The 20,533-nt window shown below is 45.7% G+C and overlaps 1 protein-coding gene across 1 annotated transcript; it reads right to left on the minus strand.

Annotated features, from left to right (window-relative positions):
- Positions 1-220: 220 nt before the first annotated feature.
- On the minus strand, positions 221-19,943 carry SMG5 (SMG5 nonsense mediated mRNA decay factor; the record flags this gene model as incomplete). Its single annotated transcript, XM_009582746.1, is given in 19 exon segments — positions 221-318; positions 934-1,024; positions 1,422-1,581; positions 2,434-2,493; positions 2,713-2,871; positions 4,034-4,209; positions 4,915-4,990; positions 5,268-5,437; positions 7,293-7,994; positions 9,089-9,226; positions 9,371-9,579; positions 11,502-11,570; positions 12,025-12,150; positions 12,748-12,826; positions 13,608-13,697; positions 15,023-15,112; positions 18,216-18,372; positions 19,039-19,162; positions 19,801-19,943. Coding segments are annotated over 19 exon segments (2,917 nt in total), but the record flags the coding sequence as incomplete, so codon positions are not given.
- Positions 19,944-20,533: the final 590 nt, after the last annotated feature.

Here is a 20,533-nt window from a genome sequence, read left to right on the forward strand (position 1 = left end):
AACCTTAACGATTCTATGATTCTATGAGGGCTTTTCTGAGACCCTTCTTAGCACCAAGTGTTTGGTGCTATGCAAGATGCACAGATGGATGCTCTAACGCTGTCTCTAGGGAATTTTATAGTTACTTACATAGAGCACCAAATCAAGGAAGCTGCATGATGGGTCCCAGTGCTAACACCTCTCCCCAAAGCCACCTGCCTGCTGGGAATTGGGCTCAGACATCTCCAGATGCTGTAATCTTACCAGGCATCTAAATCTTGTCTCTTCAATTTATGCCTCTCAAAGCTCTTCCCAACATCTTTCTGGCAACGAATGTACCTAAAGAAAGATCAGAATCACAGAGCTCACACGGAGACTGTCACACAGACTGAAGTCAGTGCTCTACAGCAGGTCCACCAGGTGCTGCAGGACCGTTTTGCAATGCTGGCTTTTTTCAACCAAAATAGCACCCAAAGGCCTGCCCTGCGAAGTCCCTTAGATCACCTCCCCTGTCTCATCACCATCGCTGTGTGCGGTTCACAATACCACAAGTGTTTCAAAGCCCACCAGCCCTGACACAGGCCTGGAAGATGCAGTTCGTCTTCACGGAAGCACAGCTGTTTGTCCTTCTACAGCTAACCTGGGCAATAATGCAGTACAGCTCTTCCAGCTGCATCAGTAAAAGGTACTGCTCAGTTTTGTACACTGATAAAGAGACGCAACTCCCTCCATTCCTCAGAAACAGCCACATTTTGTGGCCGAGCAGCAACTACAAGTGCATCTGCCAAATCTGTTACTTCACCACCTTCCCTCTCGCCAAGTACATTCTTGAGGCCCACTCCTCACTCTGCTCCAAGGGATGCACAGGCTGCTCCCACCATTGACATTTTCTTCCACCCCAAAATACACCCATTCCAAAAGCAAGGGCAAATCGCATCACTCTCCCACTCTCACCTGTTTCCCTTTTTAAATTCTGCCTCCAGATACCGGATGCTGTCCCGAGCACCTGCATTCTCCTTTTTCAGGAAGTCTAAGCCATCAATCACTAACAGAAAAAAAAGAAGCAAAAACATCTGGCTTACAGCTATATTTCTGCAAACTAATCCAGATGTGTCAAGAATTCCTCATCCCACTGAACCGTCTCTGATGCACAGCAGCAGTGGCTGCTACAGGAGGCAGACGAAGCGGAGGGTGAACAGGGCCTCTCTCTTTCCAGCTGTTCTTCAATACACTATGTTAGATTCCAAGCATGGGCCACACATAAAACAGGCCACAAAAGCGACATGCAGAAACGGCGTTTCAGCTGCTCCAGCCGAAGTAAAGGACAACAGCAGCAGGAGAGAAAGCCACCACCTTGGCCCACAGGGCTTGCTTCCTAGCAAGGAGGGAATGAGGGGAAGGCAGGCTCAGTTACTTGACGTCCTGTCAAGGAGTCCCCATACCTGTTCGAGGGATGATGATTATGAACCTCCCGCTGGTGGCCAGCTGCTTGACAACAGCCAGGTGCTGGCAGAGGGCCTGGGTGTCCGGGACAAGGTAAGGAGACATGGCTGACTGTGCTTTGGGCTGCTGGAGACTTCCCTCCAGCTGAGAAACCTCCAGCTGAAAAAGCACACATACAGAGACACTTGCTTCAAATTCATGCTGAAACAAACGGTCAAACAGGGCAAGACTCACCCTGCAAAGCTCCATCGGGCCCTTCCAACCTCCCAGCACGTGGAGCAGAGGGCTGGATGCAGCCAGTGAGTCAAAGGGAGGTGATTGTCCCACTCTACTCTGCACTGGTGCGGCCCCACCTCGAGTACTGTGTGCAGTTTTGGGCACCTCAATATAAGGGGGACATCAAACTGGTACAGTGTGCCCAGAGGAGGGTGACCAAGATGGTGAAAGGTCTTGAGGGCAAGATTTATGAGGAGTGGCTGAGGTCACTTGGCTTGTTCAGCTTGGAGAAGAGAAGGCTGAGGCGTGACCTCATTGCTGAGGGGTGACCTCATCGCAGTCCACAACTTCCTCAAAGTGGGTAGCGGAGGGGGAGGTGCTGATCTCTCTCTAGTGACCAGAGACAGGACACGAGGAAACGGAATGAAACTGTGTCAGGGGAAGTTCAGATCGGACATTAGGAAAAGGTTCATCACTGAGAGGGTGGTCGGTCACTGGAACAGGCTCCCCAGGGAAGTGGTGACAGCACCAAGCCCGTTAGAGTTCAAGCAGCATCTGGTCAACGCTCTTAGGCATACGGTTTAGTTTTAGGTAGCCCCTGTGAAGAGCAGGGAGATGGACTCAATGATTCTTATGGGTCCCTTCCAACTTGAGATATTCTATGATTCTGTCTTTGCAGAACAGACTTACTGCCTCTGTGTGGAATGGGAGCAGTGAGCTCCCTCTTCCCTTCCTAGTTTCAGACATTGCAGCCACTACCCTGCCAGTTTTCAGGCTGGAACCAGCATCTCCTACCTGCAGTCGAAGCTGAGCCATATCTCTCATTAGCCTGTTCCGACGAGCTTCCTCTGCAGCCTAGTCACAAAAACAAACTTCCATATCAGTTAGCAGGAAACACACAAGCTGACACTAGCACATCCTTCCAGAAACAGGGTGAAAAGGGGACACCTGAGTAGCTTTAAGGAGCAAAACTTTCATCTCCCACCAAAGATCTGTGATTATAGTTGCAATCTAATAGTAATCTACAGGAAATTGTGCCAAGTACAGAGAATTAGCCCACCTCTGCCAACTCACCATGTGAAACTGGGCTTGGGCCTGATGCAGCAAGTTGTCTTGCTCCGACTGTGCTATGCTGATGAAGATCCCAAGCTCCGAGTTGAACTGCAGGATGCTGCCTTGCAAGTGGGTAATGAAGTGGCCAAAGCTCCGAATGCAGCAAATCCGAACAACAGACTGCAAAGAAGCAGACAGGCAGTCACCAGCCATGTCTCCCCATGGGGGTTGTAGCTTGACCCAGCTCCGACCCTGCAGCTCACGCTTTTGGAAAAGGCAGAAACTGCTATTAAAAAAAAGCCAAAGGAAACATTTCTGATGGAAATGTGCTTCTGAAGACAGAGACTGAAGGCGAGGGCTGCAGGAAAGCCTACAGTTGGCCAGAAAGCTTGGAAGTGCTTGCAGTCTGGGCCTTCCCAACTCAAAAAAACTCAGAAAACATCAACAGGCTCTCCCCCATAAATCTCTGCTCAAGCCCTCAGTGCTGGAAAAAGGAATCAAATCAAACAACAATCTATATCTGATTGTGGGGCAGGCACTACTCTTGGCTGGGCTGCTAGGCAAAGGCAGCAAAAGGTGAGCTCATGTGGGGTGTGAGATTGCTGCACTTTGCTCCACTTTGAGACTGCTTGCACTTTGAGATGACATTCAAGACCTCAGCCGGCTGGACTGTGATTTAACAAACATGGGTCCCACGTCACGTGTCAGAACAGTGCCCTTAAATCGAGGCAGAAGATGTTAATATATTCCCCGCTCCAAAGGAATCAGATTGGTCTAGCAAGGCAAGACAGGAGAACAACAATTGCCTTTTTCTGCACACCTCCACTACCCAGAAACGATCACCTTGGCCCTTTGTGCTTGGGAAAACAGACAGAAGTGCTCTACGAAGGCACAGAGTGCCACATGAAGTGAGGTTTCACCGACTTTTGCATTTACTAGAGAAGGATCACAGCAAGTATCCTGCAGCTCCAACCAAATTCCCTTCATTCAAGGCAGGGCAGAGATAGCAACTCTTCTGCCCAGACAGGAAGGTCAGGAGACTTCATGCAGCAAAGCTGTCAACATGTGACTGTGCTTCCTTTCATAATGACTCTGAGAGGGAAGGGACGACAAGGCAATTTTTTGAAAACTAATTTTTGGATAGACAGATGAGTGCAGTAACTACCAATAACATGAACCCACCTCAGACTCAAAAGTTTGAGTCAGTTTGGGGTCTTTTTTGGCAAGAAAGAAGATGATCTCCATCTGCAGAACTAGAGCTTCATCTTACAGCAAAGACAGGCTGCACCTCCAGAAAGAGAAATGCAGCTTGTGCCAAGATTCAGGATTTACCCTGACTCACCTCCTCAACTGCTGAGAAAATGGGCCGGTCCTGCTCAAAGTTAAACCTCTTGTGTGCATTTTTCAGAGGGGGAAGATTTCGCAGGGCCACATCTTCTGGGAGCAGCAAGTTGGCTTTCAGGTCTGGGAGCTCAGCGCCACTCAGAATGTCCTTGACTTCATTACATAGGGCCAGCCCTGGAGAGGATGGAGGGGAAGCACAGCAATATATGGTGACTGGAACAACTGATGTGGGGACGAAGAGGAAAACTGCTTTAAGGCACACAATCTGTAATGATCAAGGGCAGAGATTTTAGATTACATGTGTACTGTGAGCATGTGTTGAAGGAGGAACAAAAAGGCCACCCACAACATAAAGAGTAACTGTCCCAAACAACCTGCTGAGGCGCACCACTTCAGGAAAAAAATGTAGTTTGGAGAGTCAGCTTTCCCATTCGTTCCAACAGACAAGCATCCCTGTTTAAACTATGCTTCTCATGAACCATGGGGATTTTTAGGCTGAGGTACAGGGCACGTCACAAGCATTTGGAGCTTCAAAACTAGTTTCCATGATTGCCATGACAAAATCATACCTTTACTTATGGTCTTGACAGTTAATTCCAATCATTTTGGCCACACAAGGACTTCACGCACACAGGTGCGAGTGTTTCAGTATATTGTCATCCATATATAATGCATTAATAGAACTAAAGTCTACAGGACAGTATTTAACTGGAATGGTGTTTAAACACAAAACCAACACATGCACAATGTTGCTTCCCATTGTGCTTATAAGCAAACTGCTACTGGCAAATCTCTCACCCCGGGATCTATCACACACCATGGAAATCACTGATGACTAGGCTTGCTGAAACATTATATTGCCACTTCCTTCCCCAGTACCTGATTCCTGCAGGTCTGCAGCAGAAGGCAGAAGGTTCAGGAGCACAGACAGCCTGTTCCACAGGCTCTGAGAGCTCTGCAGGAACAAAACACAAAAGGCCACAGAAAATGTCAAGACAGATGTATGCAGTAAGCAGGCCGCTTGGGCTTTCCAGCATCTTCAACAGACCTCAGAATGCTTTATGAAGAGTAAACTTCACTACACTTCTTAGGTCAAGATTATCTTAATTCAGCTGGTGGTGTATTTAACATCACCTTCTGTCCAGGACTGGGACAGTACCTTCAATATGCCCTTATCATCCCAGCCCAGGGGAACTGAACAGATGCAACCTCAGACCGAGCACAGTTCCCACCTGAGCACACATGATGATGAGGTCCGTGTTTGTCCTCAGCCAGTCCAGGAACACCTTGACAGTGAGAAGCAGCCCTTCGTTGGTCACGATCTCTAGCTTCTCCTGAAGGGATCGCTCATTCCTGCAGGACTTGTTACTTGAAATGCTTTCCTCAGAGTCAGACACGTCATCTGGAAAATGAAGGGAAAAGCAGGATGGCAGGCATTAAAACCCTTGAGAAGCCAAGCCTTACTGGTATGAGAACAGCGCTGGGTTGGTAAGAGTTGAGTTGAACTTTTCGATGCCTGCACACACCCTCACAAAACCAGTTCCCTGTCCCCTATGCTGCTGATAAGAGTGTACCACTATTGCATTTTCTTCTTCGTTGGGAGAAGATTGCTAAAATCTCCCTGTGAAAGTTTGACAAACGCCTCAAGCCCTGCAGCAGCCTCTGAGACGCTCGCTAACAGAGTAGGGGGAAGCAGCATGTGCCAGCACAAGGACCATATCATTTACTGCAGAGGACAGAGCCAGCAATCACTGTTGAGGTCAATGCGCACTAATCTTCGGGCTACACAAGAAAAGAAAATGGTAGGGCTGTTTTATGAGCCAGGGCCCAGGTGATTTTAAATATTGAATATGCTTTGTAATCTTGTAATTCTACAGACCTGAGGATCTCAAAGCCACTGCCAATGAAATTGCATGCTAACTACATGAGTGACCTGAGGTCAAGGTAGCAGCAAGCTGGGAATCAACGACGCATTTTGTAGCAGTCCCTTATTCTAATTGCACAGTCATTTCTGCCTATTAGCACAGCAATTATCATTCAATAAACCCTCAGAATCAAAAGGAAGGAAGTAATTTATTCAGAAACCATCCCTGATAGAGTGTTAAGACCATTAAATAGCTCGAGTTTTGAAACAGCACAGCTGAAGCAAGGAGAGCTCAAAGGTAAAAGGCACATGGGTTAATTCATTCAACCTGGCTCATTCAACCTCTCATTTTCTACATCTATAAAAGTATCATGGCCACACTATTCAAATACGTTCCTGGAGCTGCAACATCTGTGTAACCCGTTGAAGGAAAATGTTAAACAGACCAAAAATCGTTTGTTTCTTCCCTTACACCCATCTCTTTCAAGTGGCTATGAAGCAATGCCGGGAGCCAGTAAACATTAACATGATCTAATGCTCCCCCTTCAAATCCTGGCCCAGGCAAAGCCTGAATCTTGCCAGTGCTGCAGGCCCATTGAATTTGGCAGCACGATGCAAAAATGTTTCCTTGCTCCAGGGAAGCTGGGAGGAATGACAAACAAGACCGAACAGGCCCATGTGGTTTTATCTGAAATACAAACAACTCCCTGTAGCGCATCAGATCTCCCTTTCAAGCTGTTTTTTCCCAGAACATTACTCAGTTGTGTAAGATGCATGGTAATAGAGACATTGCAGCTCCACCTGCTGTGCATCTGCAGTTGGGTTCAGCCCTGAGCACTCAGCGAGGCAGCATTCAGAGGTCACAGAAAGAGGCCCTCACCTCCTCTAGCATGCACCTAGGTCACATCTTACAGACAAGCTCCTACGAGAGCTTTGCAGAGTTGATAATCTGACATTTCATGGAGAACTTCCTGGACTGCATCTGCACTGTCCATCACCAGAAGCACTAGGAAGTGTCTGATTACAGAGATTTCACATGGGAAAAAGGAATATAATCCAAATTTTTAATATCTGCTGGAATTATCCCCTATATTATAACAGCTGCTCAGCATTTAGCCTGTTGAGCAGAACAACAGACAACCCTGGCTGGCTGCAGGTGTTTCTTTTGCTCAGTGTACATATTCCTGGATGTCAGGCACTAAGAGTAAAGCTCCTCCTTCAGGAAACACCCAAGACCTGCCCAGTACTTGGGCAACCTGCTCCTCCAAACCTGGCCAAAGGGGAACTTGCACCATGAGAAGGGGTGGATTTTAGCAAACAGACTGCTACAGCTTGCAATTTTCTACACAGAACTGCAACAACAAATATTTTGAACAAGGTCGCTGATCCTTACCTTGCTCTACCAAGCTGGGCTTCTCCAGATCTCCATTGACACATGGCTTATTTTCTATTCCATCCTTCAAGACGGGTGGTTCACTGTTCGGTTTCAGAAGGATGTTGCTGAAAGTGGGAGCCAAGCGAAAGCAGCGTTTGGTCTGAAACAGCTGGGTGGACATGGCTTGGAGATTACTGGCTATGCTTGCGTCATTAGTGCTCAGGGAAGCTGGCCCATTGACTGCTGGATCCGGAGCCTCAATTTTAGAGATGCTTGGGCTCTTGGAGTCCCCCAGCCCACTGCCATCCACACAGTTTTTTAAGGCCTCTTTGGGCCCGCTTTTGCCTCGGCCGCTTCCCTCCTCACCCGGCTCATCCTCCATGTCCTCCAAGTCGGACCGAGATTCTTGGCTGTTCATGTCAGAGTCCGTCTCCACATCAAAAGCAGCTTCTGCTTCCTCGTCACTCTTCTCTGAGCCACTTTCTGAGCCATCACTGCCCTTTGTGGAGCCCTGGCTGGAGTCAGAGTCAAAGCCCTCGCTCAGGTCACTCTCATCCACCTTCTGGGGGTGGCGGCGGCGACGCAAACAGGAGAGGCGGGAGTATTTCTTGCTTTTCTTGCAGTCATTCTTCCGCTGTTCCTCGCTGGGCTGATGATTGGCCAAGTCAGCTTCAGCTTCCTTCTCAATCGAGTTCAATGGCTCCCGCGGCTCCTGGTCATCTGCAGGCATTTAAAATGAGACCACAAGTTAAGAAAGTCCCGATGTGTCATACAAGCTGCTTGCCAGACCTGAGCCTGGGGAACCAGTAGTGCAAATTTCAGCCATCACTTCTATTAGTGTCTTTAACCAGAGAACAAGTAATGGCAACCCTAGAAGAATGACTCACTTTCTAAAAGGCGCCCAGAAAGACTTGGGAAGCCTGGATTCCTACTGCCCAAGCTGTGCTGCTCCGTTATCAGGCAGCCTCAGTGCTGACTGCTGCCAGGCCAGCATAAAATACACAGTTGAATCTTAAATCTTTTCCCCGGCTTTCTACAGCCTGGGAGCCAAGTGACCCACCAAGCAGGGCAACGGCATGTGCCAGTCAGCTTGATTAAACCAGCCACTCCACCCTGTAACTAGACTGAGTTGACCTAATCCCTTCCTTGACCAACATGCTCACAGCCTTTCCAGCAGCCCTATGCCACCCCAACAGCTTCAAAACCCATGCAGGGGAGGAGTCATTTATTGTTGCTTTTGACCAGGAAAACTCCAGTCTTGCGTTCTGTGAAATACTACAAATCGACTGTTCGCAGGGGAAAGATTCAGCAATTTTATTTTCTGCTCAAGAGGATCCCCCGGAAACTAAAGATCTGGTTTTGTCTGAGAAGAGATAAGGTGTGCTAAGCAGGGTCTGCCTCCCTTAGACACTGCTCTGCCCAGGTGTTTCACCTGAGATCATCTCCTCAGTGGAGGAGAAGAGAGTCCAGTAAATAACAGCAAACAGAGAGAGAGAAAATAAGGAGCAGAGATTGGGGTAAACAGATGATGAATGAGCTGCCAAGAGATACAGAAAGATAACTCCTTACAACAAGGAAAGCAACATTTTCATCCTGTGATGATTCTGATACTCACAGAGAGCGTGAGGCTGTCTCAGCAGATTACCCATCTTTGGGGATTTCAGCCCAGCAGTCAAAGATCAAGATGTCTCTAACACCACTCAGGCACTACACTACAAAACCCATGCCCAGGAGATTTAGGAAAGAAAAGTAAAAGCCAGCCCTACAGGCAGGCAACTGGGGAGACCCAGCTTATATTGTCTCTGTTCGCTTACCTGTGCCATCACTCTGAAAGGCTGGGACTGGATTTTCCCCTTCTTCTAGCTCTGCCTGTAGGCGAATATTGACGTGATTTATCAGGTGAGAGAAGAGGGCCAGGGTGAAAGCGATGGCTGCACTGTACTGCTTTGAACCTGCAACAAGACAGCATAATGATGTGGAGGAGACTGACCACTAGTCCAAAAAATGAATGCCAATTAAGACAACTTCTTCAGCCTAACTGGGCTGCTGAATGCTAATCACTAAATTTCTGAACAGCTGAATAAAGCACTGGTTACCTGCCCTCTTCAGGCTGTGAACACTCATAAGGCAGATGATCACCATGCGAAAGATGAGGAGATCAGGAAGGAAGGAGTAGCCACTCTCATACTCTTCTTCATCTTCACTAGCTGAGCTCAGATTAGGAGGAGAGGGCAGGTAGAACAAGCACAGGTTGAAATCCTCCAGCACAGACTGGCAGAGAGATGTCAGCTCAGAATCCAGAGAGCTTAACAAGAGGAAAAAATAAACAAGAATTATTATTCAAGACTCAAGCTCCTGGCAATGTCTGCATGGAAACTGAACCAAAACTGGCATTTAGTCTATCCTTTAGCACCAGACAGGATGAAGCACCAGGGAATATACTGCAGGCAACAACAGCTATGGGAAGCAAGTGAGATGAATTAGATTATGTTTTCCTCTCCAAAGCTGCTAAACTAAAGACAAACAATAACTAGAGCACCTCCCTGCAAAGAGATGGGTCACCGAAAAATATATGACTTTCTCCCTGGGAGTTCAGGTAGTAGCCATTAAGATACACAGGACACTTCAATGCTAAAGGTAGCAAAAGTTTTGGATCCACTGCTCGGTTAAAGGATTACATTGCAGCGCACAAACTGGGGACTCAACTTTTCCTCCTCCCATGGCTCTAACTTGCAGCCCTGTAAGAATATTCCAAAATCCTCTGTAGCTTTAGCTACTTCTAAGGAAGCACCCACAGTATTCAGTATAATGGGCTATGGGAGTCTCCTAGTTACAAAATAAATCCATCTGCAAAACATCTAGCAAACCCTTTTCAGGGGGCAACGTGCTTGAGAAATTGCAGTAATTTCCAATTTTCTTATGCGCTAAATATGTGTTAAGTGGATATTAAATGAGCCTTGAAGTTCCACTCCGGTATAAATCAATATTTGAAAGCTAATCCCATACTGGGCTGCATTAGCAAGGGCACAGCCAGCAGGTTGAGGAAAATTATTATCCCTATTTGGCACTCACGAGATCGCATCCAGAGTACTGCATCCAGTCTTGGGGTCCCCAGTACAAAAAAAACCAAACAAACAACAAGACACTGACAAACTGGACTTAGTCCAGGGGAACAGAGAACATGAGGTATGAGAAGAAGCAAAGAGAATCGAGTTTGTTCAGCCTGAAAGAGAGAAGGCTCGCGGGGTATATAAACTTCTGTTTTCAGATGCCAAATAGGTGGTTATTGAGGACTGAGTAAGGCTCTTCTCAATGGTGCACAGCAAAAGGAAAGGAAGCAATGGATACAAGCTGCAGAAAAGGAAAATGAGACTAGATGTAAGGGGGGGGGCGGGAAATCTCTGCAGTGAAGGTGGTCAAACACTGGAAGGGGGACCAGAGAGGTGTGGAATCTCTGTCCTTAGATCCATTCAAAACTCAGCTGGATGAGGCTCTGAGCAACCTCATCTGACTTCACATTTGAATCTACCTTCACAGTGGACCCTACTTTGGGGGAGGACTGGACCCCTAGAAGGTCCCTTCCAACCTAAACTATTCCATGATGAGTTTAACTGTAGCCTGTGAATAAGCCTTTTAAAACACCTGCTCTATTTCAAGCAGTAAGAGGTTAATTTACAATCACCTGAAAACCTCCCAGCAGAGACAAAGAAAATCCAAGAAAAAAAAAAAAAAATCACACAGCTGTACAAAGCTTTCTGTTTATTCTAACATGAATAGGTTATGCTATTTGTTTCTTTGAACAAGGTATTTGGTTACAGATTTCCAAATGCAATGAACAGCCCTGCACACGTACAGACGGTGACTCTTTGCTGTCCCATCAGCCTAAATCCAGTGCTTGCCAGGAAAAAGCATCTGATAACTGAACAAGGCAAGAAAACACCAAAGGCATAGTACAGCACAGAGATGAGCTGCGAGGCTCAGGAGTTCAACATTCACTCAGCTACTGTCTTGATTTAGCCAGAGTCGCAAAGTATTTAACCCTTTGGTATTTCAGCCTCCCTTGGAAGACAATCTTCTTCACTCTCCCTGCAAGGTTAGAAGACTAAAGTCTCGGACCTTTTGGCAGAAAGCCTCAGCACAGGCACTGTTATCCTACAGGGAACAGTCTCTTCCAATTCTGAATGCCTGTGAGTTATCAATAGAAGATATAATCTGCCGTAACCTTACCTGCTCTTTGGCTGCAAAAGACTCTGCAGGTACATAAAGCTCACCAGCAACCTCTTAATGTCTTTGCCTCTAAAAAGATTGAGAAGAAAACACTGTAAAGCAGGTACCGCGTCACAGAGATGGACTAGACTAACAGAGCTCTCTTAACAGGTAAATCAGGTCTCAATTGAAAACTACATTCTGATGAAACTGGAGAAAAAAGACAACTTATACACTTCTACCTTTCACCAATGTACCTCAGCCCTCATGAACAGTCAACAGCTCCAGGGGAGAGTGAGAAAAACCTCTCACCTCAAACTCTACACCTAGCCAGCGTTTAGCTGTTCTCCTGAAATTATGGCCTGAGAGATCAAGAACGGGAACTAGACTGGGGCTCTCAAAATTCTGGGAACAGTCACTGCCTCATATAGGCCACCTACCACTTCCCACTTCCCAGAAAGGCACTACTCTCAACCCAGAGGACGACACTGGTGGCACTGCAAACCCTCAGCCCGCAGCCCTCTCCTTTTCTTTTCCCTCTTACCGTTTCTTGCTTGGAGACAACTTCCTGGTTTCACACTTCTTCAACTGGTGATACATTTTGGCTGCTTTGTCATACAGCCGCTTCAGGTTCCCATAGGCACCTTCAAAGGACACTTCAGACTGGATACTGAGATACCAAAATAGAACACATCAAAAGTTACTTTGCCACAAGGTTGCTCATATTTTATGGCTTTAATTCACGAGAAAGTTATTCAGGCATCTAACCATGAAGACAGGTACCTAATGCTTTTGTTTGAACACGCTGGGCTACTTAACTCCCACTGATGTCTGCAAACCCCACTTCAAGCTGCACCACAGCTCCATCTGCAACGTTTACACACTTTTTCAAATTTGTGCCTTAAGGCCATGTTCAGATAACTGAATTCCACCCACCTCACTATGCAGGGTGCCTCACTCAGCACCTCCACTCCCCTTCAAAGCTGGCTCTCCAGCAGAGGCAGAGGGTCTCAGATGAAACCCTGCCCTCCAAGTACAGCCCTGCACACGTATTTTAGTGACAAGCACGATGGTTTAGTTTGACCAAGGCTCTTTCTTATTATCAGTCCTGCTCAAGGGTGAAATAAACCCATCTCTCTTCCCTGTCCCCTGAAACTCATCCGCTGAAAACAGTCACAAGTCCAAAGTAAAGGAGAAAAGAATCTGGCACCAGCAACCACAGTGCACTGATTCTCTGTCCAGAAAGCCATGATCCTCAGACACTCACCAGCGTAAATAGCAATAGGTAGCTTCTACATTGTAGTATTTGCTCCCTGCCAATGTCCCCAGCTGGTTAAAGGGCATGCCTGTCATGAAAGAGAGGGGCAATGAATTAACTTACAATGGCCCTGCTAGAAAGCACATCCTTTCCCTCTCGCTACATTTCCACACAGGAGGGAAGCCAGGAGACACAAACAGTAGTAAAGCTGCAGTACAAAGGTCTGGACTACTCAACCCTTTTGCCACTCAGGTTTTTTTTTTTTTCTGTTTTATAGTGCTTTTAGATCCTCCCCACCTTCCTGCCAGTTATCTACATAAGAAAGCAGAGCAAACAATGCCTCCTCCTCTGTATTAATAATACCATGCAAATAACTCTGCAAAGACAGCACAGAGAAAACATTTTTCTGGAATTGCACACTTTTTAAGATAAGACAGGCCCTCAACTCTTGCCACAATGTGCTCTCATAAGGTAGTCACTTCTGAAGGAGAAAGCAGCATGTGAGGTTTTTTGTGGGGGTAAAAAGAGGGAAATGACCAGTGATGCTCTGCTTCTGGCAATGGACAGCTGGATCTTCCCTCAGCCAGAAGAGCACAACTTTACCATGTTCATGGAAGTCTGAGCTTCCCAGAGGTTATCAGATGAGTAAGTTGAGGTCACTGGCAAAGAGCACCTTTGCTTTAACTCCTCTCTTTGGCTTGCCAGCAAAAGAGAGATTCTCAAAGAAGGAAGTAATTTTAACCAGAGGATAAAACCACTCCTCTCTCAGCTGCAGGATATAAGCCTGACTAGCGCAGTATCACAGAGTATTGTTTTTAGGTTGCTGCAACATGATTTTAATGACTAAAAATTCATGGTAACTCACTCACCAATTTGTGGTGCAACAGAAAGGGCTTGATAGTAAAACCGCTCAGCCAGCAACTCTGTGTCCACACCTGCCAGTTCATTCTGATAGCGAGCTGAAAGAAAACCACACACCGCACATCAGAAACCAGAAGGCAGCGTCTTCTCTTCCCTTCTGCAGAGAAGCACAGTTTCACTACAGATTAAAAATACCACAAAACTAGAAATACTGGCCAAGTCAACAAATCCATCAAAGAAGAACTGCTCTTGGCAAAACACAGAAACGTACAGGGTTTGCCAGGCCCGTTTGAAGCACTTTTATTTTAACTGCACTATTCCGCACATCACAACCCCTGCCACTTCAAGCAAAGGGGTGCCTCAACACTTGTGGCAGCATGTAAGCAAAAGGAAGAAATTCTTCTGCTCCATGTGTTAAGTGCCGATTCATTTATCCTTGAAATAACTCAGAGTTGTGCTCCATTTTCCCGTACCTCAAACAGACTATATTCTACTACAGCAGACTGTGAAATCTAAAGCAAGTCAGCTGACCTAATAAAATAGCTGGCTGTAGCTAGACTGGACTTTTTTTTTTTTTTTTTTGACAACAGCAGGCATTTTGGAAACCTTAGGTAAAACCATTGTGAAGAGGTGAGCACACTTCTCTCCCACCAGTCAGGTAAGTCATTCTTACTACCCCCATAAGACATTTATTTGCAATGCCATTTTTAGGCTGATTCACGCGCGACGACAATGCCAAACAGCTTCCAAGAGCTTGAAGGCTGCTGCGTGTCAAGCACATTTACCCGTGCCACACTTCAAATAGCTGCTTTTCACAGTTACATGTTTTCTCACTGCCTTCCCTCCCACATGTTCACCATCAAGCAAGAAGTTGACACACTTACCACACACTTCAGGAGGTCGTGACTATGGGACAGACACGTCTGCTATAAAAAGGATGACACGCAGCCAGACACAATGACAAAGAACCTGGGGCTTTGCAGTGGCCTACCACTCTCGACTGATTCACAATATTGCTTAACAAATCTGATTTTCAGTCACACTTATGCTGATGACAGTGGCTCCGTAAGGCAACCTTACAGCAAGTCTGAACTAAGAAGTCAGCCCACTTTGAGTTTCCTTCACACTGTCCAAACAACACAAATAAAAGCAAAGGCTTCCATTCTTGCACAGCCACGGACACAGCTGTTTATCTAGGGCAAACTCCTCATCTACTTGCCCAGAAACAAAGCTTCTGCAATTTGTAGCAGTTCAGTTATCCACGAGGATTTCAGCTTATACCAGTCATTGACAAATGTGTCCGAGGGAAACCAGCGTCTGCAAGTAACTACAGCTGGTGATTAACAACAATGGACTCAGTACTGAACAGGCACCATCTTTTTAATGTATTAAAGGTTGCCCTGAAAGACGATGCTCTTCTTACCTAGATCTCCCAGATAAACCAGACATCTGTGACACGCCATCTGTGCCCACTCCATCTCCTTCTCCGATGCAGACACAGGTTTCTTGCAGCCTACATGAGAAATATGAAATCATGTACACCATTGGGTAAAGGCTGCTGGAAAGACACATGAGCAGCCTGTGCCTCTGCCTGAGACACCCAACATCTCACCAGATGAAAACAAAGACCACATGGTCAGACCACACCGTTGGTTGCCATCTTTGGCATCTTACAGACCAGCGCTGGTTCACTCTTGTTGTCAAAATGTGGAAAATAAATGTAGAAAATACATGTAGGCACTGATGCTCACCCACTCCCTCTTCATTCCCTGCTGATTAGGGGCAGTGCATGTCACTGCATCACTAAGAGTCACTGAAATGACTGTCACTCGGACTTCGTCTACAAGGTATGCCACAGAGAGCTGGCTCCATCTGCACTCAGATGAGAGGACAAAGGCCAATTCCTGTCTACAAGCCATGTGATTGTGTTAACACAGCATTGAGCACAAGCTAGTAAGGCCTGTTGAGAGGCTGATTTTGCGGGCATGACTAATGAGGCCTTTGGATAGGAGTTGGTGCAAATCCCTGGAAGCCAGAAAAAAGTCTGAGCACACTTGCACCTGGCAGTAGCATACAATGTGGACATACCCTCCCCAACACTGAAGATGGAAACAAACTCATTGTCTCAAGACTGAGATCTAGATTTAGGACTGGCCAACCAAAAAGGGAGGAAGAGAAGTAAAACAAGGTAAAATCAGGACAACAAATCTGTGTTGTAGACAGGGCAGATGCAGTCGGTTAGAAAGAACTGCCTCTGGACAAAACTGCCTTTGCGTCCAGAGGAGGGCAACAAAGCTCGTGAAAGGGCTGAAAGGAACATCCTATGAGGAGCAGCTAAGGACTTTAGGCTTGTCTAGTTTGGAGAAAAGGAGGCTGAGGGGCAACCTCATTGCTCTCTGCAGCTTCCTGAGGAGACGAAATGGAGAGAGAGGTGCTGATCTCTTCTCCCTGGTATCCAGTGACAGGACGTGTGGGAATGGTTCAAAGCTGCATCAAGGGAGGTTTAGACTGGACATTAGGAAGCATTTCGTTACCGAGAGGGTGGTCAAACACTGGAACGGGCTTCCTAGAGAGGTGGTCGATACCCCAAGCCTGTCAGCATTTAAGAGGCATTTGGACAATGCCCTTAATAACATGCTTTAACTTTTGGTCAGCCCTGAATTGGTCAGGCAGTTGGACTAGATGATCGTTATAGGACCCTTCCAACTGAAACAGTGTAGTCTAGTCTAGTGTATTCTATATCGAACTTTAAAAAAAAAAAAAAAAAAAAAAAAAGCAGTTCAGGCAGTAGAAAGTATCAAAAGCAACAGGGGAAGTCTCCAGCCAGCTGATCTGAACTAACTTAAGCCATCAAACATGACTCAGTTCCTGGGAGGGGCTGCCGCTGGCAAGACCGTGCTTCCCATCTCCCCATCAGCACTTTCTCTCCAGTGGGGCCATGGTTTAGCCAGAGATCAGAAGGCAAAGGCTACCGCGTTCACACTTCCTCTCCAGAGAGCATTTACTGCCACCGGGCATCATGGATTCAGTCTAGGTTCAGTCTTCCTGTTGCCAAGGACTTCCACCTTCTGGAGGAGAAAACTCCCTCAGGCAGGAATCCCAAAGGAAGATTTTTTAAGACCAGTCCAGCCTGCAGTCTGAGTTGTGTCCCTCTTGGCTTAGGAAGTGAAATCTGGAGGCTTAAGTGACCAGTGAGGAATGGTTCCCACTTACTAACAGGCATTGTATGAGTTGCATTATGGAAATACATGGCCTTCAAATCTGTGTCCACGTGTGCTATTGGACCCATCATCCCTTTCTTTTTTGCTTTGAATCCTCTTGCTCCCGTTTATATAACCATCAAGTTGTGTCCACCCTAATTTGTAGTTCATTCGGGATTCTTACACATCCATCTTTTCCAGATATGCAAAGTTACATCGCTGTTATCCAGTTACATGCTCGTCTGCTGCACCCTTTTAATTAAAGAGCCTAAACACATTAAGAAACCTGAGTAAGGGGAGCTTTTCAAATGCAATCAAGCACCACAGGGTACAAACCCATCTGGAATGCGCATTTTGAGAATTTATTAATTCTGCAGTACTGAGATACATTTCTCAAAGCAACAGTTGCCAGGGACATCTGCCTTTTAAACCGACATTTCAAAGCCGATCATGATACAATCATCTCCCAGAACTAAGAATAGGATACCAGCAACTAAAACGTTCTGTTCCTAAAGTCATACTAACTTCTCTTATGCTGGTTTCTGCCGTCCCCCATGCCAGCTTTAAGAATGTCCATTAAACCCTTGCTAATACAGTTCACAAAACATACAGAGGCTCCATTTCTCACCTGGACCCACCCGAACAGAAACACACGCCTTGAGGCCACTGAGCACAACCCAGGAGCAAATGTGAACAAATCATTACAAGGTAATCAAGGATGTGAATGCATATGCAGCCTTGAGCTGTTTCAAGACTGTAAACACTTTTATTCTTCCTCCCCTAATAGGTAAGATACCTCAAATTACCCTACATCTAAGGGCATGCACAGAGGCGGTTACCTCGGACAGCTAACATACCCTACTGTGGTACAAGAGCTTCCTCATGTTCTCAGTCCAAGATTCAATAGCAGTTTCAAAGCTACACACAGTATAACTAGGAAGTATGTGAAGGGAGCACAAATAGACGGGGCACCAAAAGGAGGAACAATATCTTACATCTAGCGAATAGGATGTCCGGACAAAAATCTGTTGATTTCAAGAACCTATTCCCCCAACGGCCCATTTGTCTGCTTTAATTAAGCTTTTAAAACCATTCTGTACAGCCAGAAGCGCTCTTCAATTTTCCATAAAAATCTGCCATCACCAAACACTCACTAAAGAATTTTCTGACAGCATTTTCTTCCTGTTAGAAACCCTTCTTTCTTCCCTAGTTTAGTATTAAAAAAACCAACAAAACAGTGCCATGGAAAAAAGAGCAAGACAGTCTGCTCTAAACAGATAACCGGCTAATCAGGGGCGGGGGCGGGGGGGAAAGGATAATCCCTTGAATGCTGAAACAAAGATGGACTAGCACAAGGGGAAGCCACCTGTCTGGGATTCAGGCCTTGCCCACGAGTCCAACACACTAAGCACTGACCTATTAGAGGGTCCGTTACGTGCGTCCAGTCAATACAGCACTGCAGCTCCAGCTGATAGTGAGACTGAATGTAGAGGAGAAGGTGCTGGTAAAATCCTATGCCAGCAACTAAGTGAGTCCGGTACGCACACTCCAGAGTGCTACGGCTGTGAATGTGCTGGAGGGAAGAAAAACGAGAATATGTTAATGCAGTCCAGGTAACATTTTAGGCTGGCCACCCAAGTTATACCGAATATGAAGCAAGAGAGTGGGTAGCTCAGCTGTAATTGGTTTTGCACAGTTCTGCACCTCCTCTTGCTCAACAATGTTGTATCTAGTGGTATTTACTAAGGGTCAACATCAAGAAGGAGAAATACTTGCTGCAACAACAAATAAATAAAATCAAGGTGTCTGGTTAGAGCACCTTAAATACATTCAGACAATCAGATCACCAGGAGAGAATTCATGGCATTAGAAAACACAAGTGTGAATACTGTGAGTATTTTCCAGTGATCATCTCTAGTAAAAACAATCAGCACTGACAAAGCCTCTCAAGACCATCATTCTTGATGGAGATATATGTCTTTTCAAGATGGGAAGACAAAAATTAAGCAAATTATGTTGAAATATCCTCTGCAATGGCAGCTCTCTGAACAGATCATTAAAGCTTACCTGCCCACAGCTAGACAAAAAGTGTATGTCAGCTCCATGATTAAAATTCAGGAGTGCCTGGCTTCCTGCCCTGTGTTCAGACCACAACTTCTCCAAGCAAATGAAGCTTTTAACTTGGTCTCACCCATTGCACAGCCAGAGACTTTCTCATGCCAGAGCCATAGATACCTGCCTTTTTATTTGTTTTAATGAGCTGGATAACTTCATAGTAAACTTTTCTCCAGAGCAGTTCTTCTGCTTTTCTTCCATAATCCACTGGATGCAAGAACATCAGCTTCACACACAGCTCCCGCAGCCTGAGATAGACAGCAGAGAATTCATATTTAGCTACAGCAGCTTCAAATACAGCTGCCACTACATAAGCACGGAAGAGGAAAATCTGAATTCATTATGATGGATGAGCTAGGCCATCTGGTGATGGTACAGCTTGTATCACTCCCACACAAGAGCATCTGGAAAAGCCATACACCTCACCAGTCACCTTGGCTCAGCTGGCCATCAGTAACTTCCTAAATTGCAAGGATTAGGAAGGAATTGATTACTGTCAAGAATTGCCTTGACAGCTTAAAAAATTAGTAAGAAAAATCATCCCTGCTAGGCACCCTCTGAATCTGATCAAATATTTCACATACACATAAGAAGTTTCTTCACCACACAGTTTTTTAAAGATAATTACAAGGAAGGCATTGGCCAACACGAAGACGACTTATTTATACCACACCACCACCCAGGAAAGCCTCCATGGACTGTATGGTTAGGTGTTGTTCACATACAGATCTGAAATCTAGCCTCTGCTTCAAAAACCTGGAGGGATCCCAGGTCAACAGGTGCACTACAAATCGGATACACTGTGAAACTGCAGATTCAAAACCTCCATCCTTCACATGGATTTTCCCCAACCAAAGAAAAAAAACAAGTGCCCTGCCCAACTTACTTGTTCCTCAAGCTGATGTTCTCTGGCTTGAACACTTCTTGATATGCTGCCTTATTACCAAGGATGAGATCCAATCGATGAACGGCCTCTACCACTGCTCTGCAAGGTAACACAGAAAGAAGAGTTTCAGAATAGCAGGTTATCTGGGATTATTTCATGAGATCTGGGATGTCTGCACAGAACCATACTAGCCTAGTTAATTCCATTATTAGCAAGCTGCGTTATACCACCACACCATATTAATTCATTTCCTTTCTGCATTCTATTTTTAAAAGCTTATGGAAAGAAGAAAAAAGCAGAGTTACCTACACTGTCATGATTTTGCTACAAACCAGCTGTTTAATCACCAGTTACCACTGCCTGTCTGGTCAAAAATGTCAATCATTTCTACAGTAGCAATGTCAAAAATTTCTTTGGACATATTAGTAACTTTTAACCTCAGCGATTAAATCATGCTATACATACACTCAGATTAGTTTAAATGTCTTAAACTCTAAGAATAAAAAATGGATTGATTTCTAACAATTACTGTTTTGACAGGGTAAGAGTCAAACCACCACCAATTCCTTTCCTTACCCACTTGTCTACGAAAGAAGGCAATTCACGTCATTCTCATTTGCCATGACTTCCTGATCTTCATTACAGTGATTCACTGATTAAAGCCCTTAAAGATCTCTCAGTGATAGGTAACAGATATTCAAAACCAGCCTAAAATAGGAAATTCGTTACGAGA

The sequence above is a fragment of the Fulmarus glacialis genome, unplaced genomic scaffold (genome assembly GCF_000690835.1).
Source record: "Fulmarus glacialis isolate BGI_N327 unplaced genomic scaffold, ASM69083v1 scaffold8128, whole genome shotgun sequence".
Lineage (NCBI taxonomy): Eukaryota > Metazoa > Chordata > Aves > Procellariiformes > Procellariidae > Fulmarus > Fulmarus glacialis.